An 8,207-nucleotide genomic window follows, 5' to 3' on the forward strand; every position below is an offset into this window, starting at 1 on the left:
TAAAAGCAGCAAGAGAAAAGGAGCGAGTTGCCTACCAAGGAGTTCCCATAAGACTATCGGCTTATTTCTCAAAAGAAACCCTGCAGGCAAGAAGTGGCTGGAAAGAAGTATTCCAAGTCCTGAAAGGCAAGGACCTACATCCAAGATTACTCTATCCAACAAAGCTATCATTTAGAATGGGAGGGCAAATAAAGTGCTTCCCAGATAAGGTAAAGTTAAAGAAGTTCATCATCACCAAGCTCTCATGATATGGAATGTTAAAGAGACTTATCTAAGAAATAGAAGAAGATAAAAAAGTATAAACAGTAAAATTACTAGAAACTCATAATTATCAACAACTACACCGAAAAAAACAAAGACAAAAATTAAGCAAACAACTAGAACAGGAACAGAACCAGGAAAATAGAGATCACATGGAGGGTTTTCAGTGTGGAGGAGGAGGGGGAACATGGAGGGGGGAAAGGTACAGGGAATAAGAAGCATATAATTGGTAGGCATAAAATAGAAAGGACAGGTTAAGAATAGAATGGGAAACAGAGAAGCCAAAGAACTTGTATGTACAACCCATGGACATGAACTAAGGAGGGGGAATGCTGGAGGGCAGGGAGGCACAGGGCAGAGCAGGGATAAAAGGAAGAAAAAATTGGGAAAACTGTAGTAGCATAATCAATAAAATATGCTTTTAAAAAGAGATTCTTCATGACCAGGGATATTATTTTTTTTCATAAGGTAAATTTACAGGCCATCTAAAACATGTTTGTTTACGTAGGTAGAAGTAGTATAAACCTATGAAGAACATGAAAGTATAATGGCACTAATGACCCTGACATTAATTTTTTTCTCACTGCATCAGTTCAGAAAAGAATGAAAGTTTCCCTACATTCCTTTTCCTATGTACCACTGACTCATAATTCCATCCCATTTCCCCAGAGGCTCCAACTCTACCTGCACAGTGTCCACAAGCCTGTCACCTTGAAAGTATTTGAAAAGACCAAGATACACTCTATAATATTGTAATAACTATGTACAGTGCCAGGTGGGTACTGGAAATATTGAGGGGAACACTTAGTGAAGTATGATTGTCCACTATGCTGTACACCTGAAACCAATACCAAATAATATGAAATGTAAACTGTAATTGAAAAAAGGAAAAAAAGAAACCAAAATATTTCTTTGGAAAACTATGTAATCTTGAAAATGACCCTTCACACCCCCTTCAAAAAAAAAGTACTCACTAGATGGTGATACAGGAATCATCAACGTGACAAGTGAAAACATGTCAAATGCTTTACTCCTTTCTTAACACCACCTTAGCAGCCATCTAAACTTGGATACCTGTAAGATCATCTGAGATAGTCTGAGCACAATGCTGTTCAGTAAGGCTGTAATGTCATTTGAAATTGCAGTTGCTAAAATTAAACTGGCACTTGGCAGAAATTACCATAACACTTTGCATCACACACTCTGACAGACAGTGAGGATGTCTGTGTGGCTCAGACAGCTCTCAGAACAGAGCTGTGCCTCAGAAGACGGATTACACAGAGGAAGGTCGAGTGGGAGCAAACCTTTGAAACCCACAATCACAAAAATACTGCAGGATCCCATCCCTTCACGGGGACCCAAAAGTACTGCTCAAGGTCAAAATCCAATCTCCTCCACCTTCCTGTCTTTTTTTTTTTTTTAAGAGAGAGGGGAGGAGGTGCTGAGTAGCTGGACAACGAAAAGCAAGCCTCTACTTTGTCATCTAGCAGAGTGGGTTTTCTCCTTCACCTCCCCAGCACTCTCAGGATCTAGGCAAACTCCTTCTGAGCTAGGAGGGGACACTCCTTAATCACAGGAGGAAGACTTTTAAGGCAATGGAAAGGCCCTCCTCTGCCAGGGCAGCATTTTGTTCTAAGCTGAAACATGTGTCAGCTGTCTCACTACACAACTCTGGAGTCAAACGCAGCTAAAGGGTTAAACAAACTCCCTGGAAATGAGACAAGGAGAGATTCCTGGAGCTGTGCAGGTGCTGAATTATAGCCTGCCATTGCTCATCATGCCACTGATTCCCAGGTTTAAGAGAGAGCAGCATTTGGCTTTTCTTATTTTGCCATTTTAAGAAAAAAGAATGAAATACATTTTCTGCTCTCTCAGCATGGAGCTGAGCACACAGGAAATGCTCCTAGTCAGTACCTCTGGATAATCAACACAGTTTTATAAGATCTCATCACAGTTCCTTCCCACCCTACAAATCTACCCTGATACTGAGGCATCTATGCCACAGATGGCCAGTTTAGAGCCAGATCGCTGGACATAACAGCTAAAGGGCAATGTCCCCTAGTGGGACTCAGGCCAAAGCTATGACCTATCATGAAGTCATCTTACTGAATAGCACAAATCCGCACAGTTTAGAATTTCCCAAATGATGAAAGTGTTAAAATGGTGATACAAAATAAAAACAAGAGAAAATTTGTCTTTTCTTAGCCACCAGAGGCGGGTGGGGGAGAGTATGCAAGACATACCACAGAAGAGTTTATTTCTTTTTTATTTAGTCACAATACATCAGTACAACAGAGGTCAAACCCAGCTCAGTAGGAGGGTGCTTAAGCTACACCTGCTAAATGAATAAACCTGGCAAATGATGTTTTCATAGCCCGAATGAAATAAATCAAAAAGAGGGCAGCAAAGCCCTTTTAAATATCTCAACAGCCACATCTCCATGCATTCAAAAGAAAAACACAAACATAAAAATTTCCATTGACAAAAAATATGGCCATTCCGGGAAGAATTAGGTTATGCTTTTAACAGGTCCCACTGGGTTATTGGACCGACTGGCCACTTGACCACCATGTTAACATTTGAGAGTTTGAGATCTGTGAGATTAAAAGTGCATTGCATTGTTTGAGGCTGGTAAATGCAGGCATAGTCTATGCAATTATCTTCAGTCTCCTCCTAGCCAACTGCAAAAGAGGGCCTAACATACGAGTGGTTCCCTCCTAACTCAGCCACAACCGTGAGTCTGGGCCTGGCAGGTGACAGCAGTTGGCCATATGAACTCAGGGCTCCCGATGGTTTGTTTGTACAGTCACCTTTCCTGCTGTAGGAGACAGAGAATGAACTAGTCTCCTGTCTTGGATAAAGCTGGTCTTCTGATTTGTCGACGCTTCGTTCAGAAATATAAAATTCAATATACCCCCCAAGAATATTATTTATACAACACCTTAATTGTCAGAAGATTAACAAATAGTGTTGTATTAACATTGAGCGTGGTGGTGTGGAGAATTAATTCTAAGAGAATGTAACTATACAGAGAAAAACAGCCCCAAAATGTTAAATATTAGAATTCCCCAAACTTTGAGCCAATAGTGGAACATTTTTAGATGGATAGGGTCACCAAATGTTGGTTTATACTATTTCTGTTTAATGTTTGGAACAAAATGTAACAACCAGTTTTTTTTAAAACTGCTAATACATGTCATTATTTCAAAAAACATTTAAAAAGAAAAGGTAAACCAACAAACCTTCAGTTTTTCAACAAAATTTATCTAGAATTGTACCTTTTTCCTCTTTATGTTACTGACGACTTTAAGGTGATGTTGGCAACAGCCCAGCTCAGCTGGGATTTTAAGCTGTCCCCTCCCTCATTCTACAGCATCAGTTCTTTAAAAAGCTCCGATCTCCGTCCCCCATGGTCTATACGGCTTGCCAAGGTTTGCTGCCTGCGTGGGTGCCGAAGGGCTCAGTGCATTGGGAGAGAGTAAGTGGAAGGAGCCGAAAGAGAAGGGGAAGGTGGACAGGGAGGCCACGGAGGAGAGCAGGGGCGGCGACAGTTTGGAGGAAGTGGTGACCACCGGGAGCACTGGTCCAAGGCCGCTGCTAGGGGGCGCTCGCAGGGCAGGCGCCTCGGGATGTGCCCCGGTCAAGCGGCCTTGGTGGTGTGGGTCCGTGGGCGAGGCCGCGGAGCTGGTGTTCCCGTGGCCATTCTGGGGCAGCAGCAGCGGGTGCGCCACGTGCGGGGGATGTCCGAAGGTGCTCCCCCAGGGAAGATGTCCGAGGCTCGAGTGCGCTCCGCTAGCAGCTTCCCGTTGGGAGGCGTAATTGTTAAGATGCGACACCAGGCGGACTCGAAGCGGGTCAGAAGCATCGAGTCCTTCGATGATGCTCAGGTAGCGGGCGACTTCTGCCAAGCATTCCCGGAACCCCAAACTCCGATAGTCCATGGCCAGAGCATGGGCGTCAAAGTAGCCTGGGGCAGAGAACAAAAAAGAAAAAAAAAACCCTCTAGGCTCTGTTCACTGCCCGCCTTTCTTCAATCCCAGAGGAAGCCCTTCCTGACAAAGACCTGTGTCCTGAAAAGACGGCATTCACGGGCTTTTCTGAAAGTCCAAATATTTTGGAGTCGACCAAAATCTTTGCATTCAACAGAAGACGTATGGGTTCACTAATGCAAGTTCAAAGCCCAAATTAGAAGCCGCTGAGCAGAAATTAGAATTGTACTCTACCAGCAGATGAAACTATGTTCATTCCTTTAATGTTTTCCCTCAACAACAACAAAAAATACATCAAGGGCAGGAAACCACAGAGCAGTGAAATTCATTAGACACACAGATGTAAGTTATCATCATAGAGCTTTTAGGCACTTGGTCCCGAGGAAAGCGCTTCCCAGCTGGAGACAGACACACAGGCCCTGGTACCCCACCTTTGGCTAAGTTTTCTCTGCTTAACCACAACAGGTTTCTTTCCTCAAGAGTTATGTGGAAGCTTAATTTTTAAAAAAAACTGTATATAAAATTAAGACTACATATATAATATATATATTATATATATTTTTTAAAGCTTTTTTCTCAAAATGGCAATACACAAATGCGGCGAGAGCTACCTGATCTTAATCAGTGCTGTTACAATTTTAGGGCACTTCACACACAACAGGTATTTTACCAAAGAAGGTGCACTAATTCAATGTGCAGAGGGTTGGGGTGATGAGTTCACACGAGAAAAACCTCTGTGCATTTCAAAGTGCATACACAGGTAACGACGCAGGCACGGGTCCCTTTCCATTCCCCAAAGCACACAGTAAAAATAAGGCAGCAACTGCACAGCGGCTCACTCTGCCCAAGCACTCAGGGTCCAGGCAGGGGACTAGTGACATATACCTTTCCCTCCTGCAGTGTGCAGCATTTTCAGGTGATCCACAGTCATCTGTAGGATTTCAGCTTTTTCTAGCTTAGCAGATCCCTGGAGGAGAAAACCGCAAAAGATTGATCCGGCACCACGTGCCCTTGGGGAACCATTTAAAATATATACGCATATTTGTGCTTCGTACTTCCTAAAAGTATGGTCTAAAGCAAAATGAGTTGTCTTCGCAAAATGTGTTGGAATCTATATGAATTCTTCTCCTGGCAAAGCATCACAGTTATTTTCCAATATACGGATGGGGTTCAGATGAATGGGGGGGGGGAGTCAGAAGGTGGGGATGGCAACACTGGGAGCCCTACCTACGCTCTCCATTACCTGCTTCTCAAAAGCACTGGGTACCAGCCTCCTCAGCTCAGACAAACTGTTATTGATCCGGTCTCGTCGGCGCTTCTCAATGATCTGCAGAAAGCAGGCAAAACAAAGGAGGGCATTTCCATTACGGCTGCAAATCCCAAAGTGAAGAAAGGTAGTTCTTTCTGTTAATTTTTTTTAAGAGCACTGTAAAAAGACTCACGCCTCTCCGCCTTTTCCTGGCCAAGATCTGTGAAGACGTAGTTGGGGACATGGAACCTAGGGCCGAACTCAAGTTTCTGAAGAATTGGGAAAAACAGATCAGGAATCGCCGTTAGGCGAGGGTAGGTGATTTGAAGGGTCGCGCCCACGCTCCCTGCACTCAGACTGCTTTGGCAACTTGGGCCTGAAAGCGCTGGGGTTCGCCCGGGAAACGCAGAGGTCGGCGCAGGGCACCGGCCCACCCGGTCCTCGTCCGCTGTCAGAGCGTCCAGCCCTCTCTCGCCTCCCGCTCCGGCTCCGCTCTGCAGCTGCCAACTCACCCACTCTCATCCGCACTCTCCTTTTCCACCTCGATGGTCTCGTCCAGCTCGCTGTCAGAGGAGCTGTACTCAGGGTGGGCTCGCTTCATGCTGGCTGTGCTGGGGCTCCGGGAAGGGTCTGCGCGGCAGGCAGGAAGGAGTTAACAGCAGCCGCGACTCTTCGCGCTCGGCTGCCTGCGTTCCGCACACACTGATCTGGCTCACTCTCTGCCCCGGGTTAAAACTCAACCATCCCTTTCCCACGCTGTGCCCCTTCCCAGGGCCCTGGGGAGGGAAGGAGAGTGCAGGGGGCGGGGAAAAGGGACGGGGGGGCTCCGGGGCAACAGCTTCCCCTCCACCAATGCAATTCCTCGCTCCGCTGATTGGCAGTTGCTCAGGGGAGGGGCACGGGCGTGGCTGAGGGCCTGGGCTAACCCCAAGTCCGCCCCCTGCGCCAGCTCCAGCCCGGCGGCGGTGCCTCGGCTCCACTGAGGCTCCGCTGTCCGCCGCTGGGGAGGGGAGGGAAGGGGAAGCGGCCGGGGGGAGGCTTGGAGGGAGCACTAGCAAGCCGGCTACCACAGTCCGGCTCCGCGCGCCCCGATTGGCCTGACCGCGCGCCAGGGCCGCGCCTGTAGCGCCGCCGGTGAGCCGCACGCGCCGCAGGCCGTGGGAAAGTGGCGGCGCCGCGGCCGCCAGCCAATCGGGCGGCTGGCGGCGGCGGCGGCGGCCTCGCAAGCGGCGGCGCTGGGCGTCCTCGTGAATGGAGAAGAATGGGCGGGCGGGGCCAAGGGGCCGCTTGAGGGCGCGCCAGCTGGGGCCGGGCCGCCGGCCCCCAGTGTGAACCTGTAATCGGAGTCCGGGCGCCGGTCGGCCTTGGAAACCACCGCCCCGCGCCGCGGTAAAACCTGATTGCGCGACCGCCGGTGCCCCTCGGCGGAAGCGGGCGCGCTCTGGCTCGGGCTGCGGTTGGTGCACCTGGCTGGCGGCAGCGCCGGCAGCTCGTTGGAGGGCGCCCTCCACAGCGGCCAACAGCCCCGGGGTCGGGAGCTTGGCGTGGCAGGACGTGGTGTTGTTGAATGTTCTTTTCGGTTTCTGGAGCCATTGTCCCCAATTGCAGCGGGTCTCGCTTCCACTTGGGCTTCCCAGCTTCTGAGACGGAATGAATTGGCTTGTGCATCCAATCTACCGGGAAGTGGAGCCCTTGTTTTCTTGGCTGATGGGGGAAGGCGGCAGGGGGAAAGCCCCTGGGGATATTCGTTAAGTTTTTTTGTATTATTTTTCTCAGGCGTTGGCAGTCAGATCCTCTCAGCGGGCGACAGGGTGGCGGGCCGAGCAATGCATCTAAGGTCACCCTCTCTGGGGAATTGCACGTCTCCGACCGGGAGACACACACGTGCACCCACACACATCCGGCCTTGGTGGTGGCCTGGCGAGTACTGAGTGCTAGTTGAAGTCCCCAAGAAGACAGATTTTTTTTTTTTTAAGACAGTTGTAAATCTCGGACTGAGTCCTGATTCGAGGATTTCGAGAAGCAGCCAGGATAGTTTATTTGAGTTTGGAAATCCAGTTTCTCTGTCCCTTAAAACTGAGCAGAGCAATGTTTTCCTCTGAAAACTGTTGTTAGGGCTGTTGTTAGGGCTACCGACCTTGCAGTCTGTCATCGAGGAAGGCTTGATAACTATTGTTGAGGATGATGCAAAAGTTTTCACCTCTGCAAATAGCGTCTCCGTTACCATCCTTCCTTAATTATTGATCTCAGTGCCATCCTATCACGTTTTGGACGCTGCACGCTGGGTACCCTGTGCCTCATGCGTATGTTCATATATTCTTTTATTTTTCTCAGACCCTCACCCCTACACACGTTAGGCCACCTCCTGGCTCCCACTGAACCTCATTCCACTTCACCTTCACCTCCAGCCCCTCAACCTTTCCTCTGCTTCCCTGTCTAGGCTGGGCCTCTCCACCTGCCATCTGGGATTTGTTCCTGCCTGCACACCAGACACCCTGGCTCCCTGTTACTCCACTTAATGCCACTTGTCAGTTGTCCAACCTAGATCAGTCTTGCTGCCTGCCTTCCTTGCTACTGCTCACAGTAACAGCTCTCTGGGGGTTGCTATCATCACAGAACCTGAAGTTCAGCCTCCATGCTCCTTTCCAACAGTCTTCCTTCAAGCATATAACTGCCACCTGCCTCTTCCCTCCTCAACCTGATGGAAC

At 48.6% G+C, this 8,207-nt stretch overlaps 1 protein-coding gene across 1 annotated transcript; it reads right to left on the bottom strand.

Annotated features, from left to right (window-relative positions):
- Positions 1-2,511: 2,511 nt before the first annotated feature.
- HEY1 (hes related family bHLH transcription factor with YRPW motif 1) lies at positions 2,512-6,476 on the bottom strand. Its single transcript, XM_037136000.2, has 5 exons — positions 6,012-6,476; positions 5,693-5,768; positions 5,494-5,577; positions 5,136-5,217; positions 2,512-4,228 (listed from the first exon to the last, which is right to left on the bottom strand). The coding sequence occupies exons 1-5, from the start codon at positions 6,098-6,100 to the stop codon at positions 3,645-3,647; spliced, it is 915 nt and encodes a 304-aa protein (XP_036991895.1). The 5' UTR covers positions 6,101-6,476; the 3' UTR covers positions 2,512-3,644.
- Between the last annotated feature and the right edge of the window lie 1,731 nt (positions 6,477-8,207).

Source organism: Artibeus jamaicensis, unplaced genomic scaffold, assembly GCF_021234435.1.
Source record: "Artibeus jamaicensis isolate MK-2021 breed Jamaican fruit bat unplaced genomic scaffold, CSHL_Jam_final scaffold_916, whole genome shotgun sequence".
Taxonomy (NCBI): Eukaryota; Metazoa; Chordata; class Mammalia; order Chiroptera; family Phyllostomidae; genus Artibeus; species Artibeus jamaicensis.

Bases quoted from the DNA above. Each gene is read 5' to 3' on its own strand.
- HEY1 (XM_037136000.2), bottom strand. From the start codon at position 6,100: ATGAAGCGAGCCCACCCTGAGTACAGCTCCTCTGACAGCGAGCTGGAC. The intron at 5,578-5,692 runs GTGAGTCTTTTT...TGCTTTCTGCAG, and splicing joins CCAGGAAAAGGCGGAGAGGC to ATCATTGAGAAGCGCCGACG. The intron at 4,229-5,135 runs GTATATGTCACT...TCTCTGCCCCAG, and splicing joins GCACACTGCAGGAGGGAAAG to GCTACTTTGACGCCCATGCT.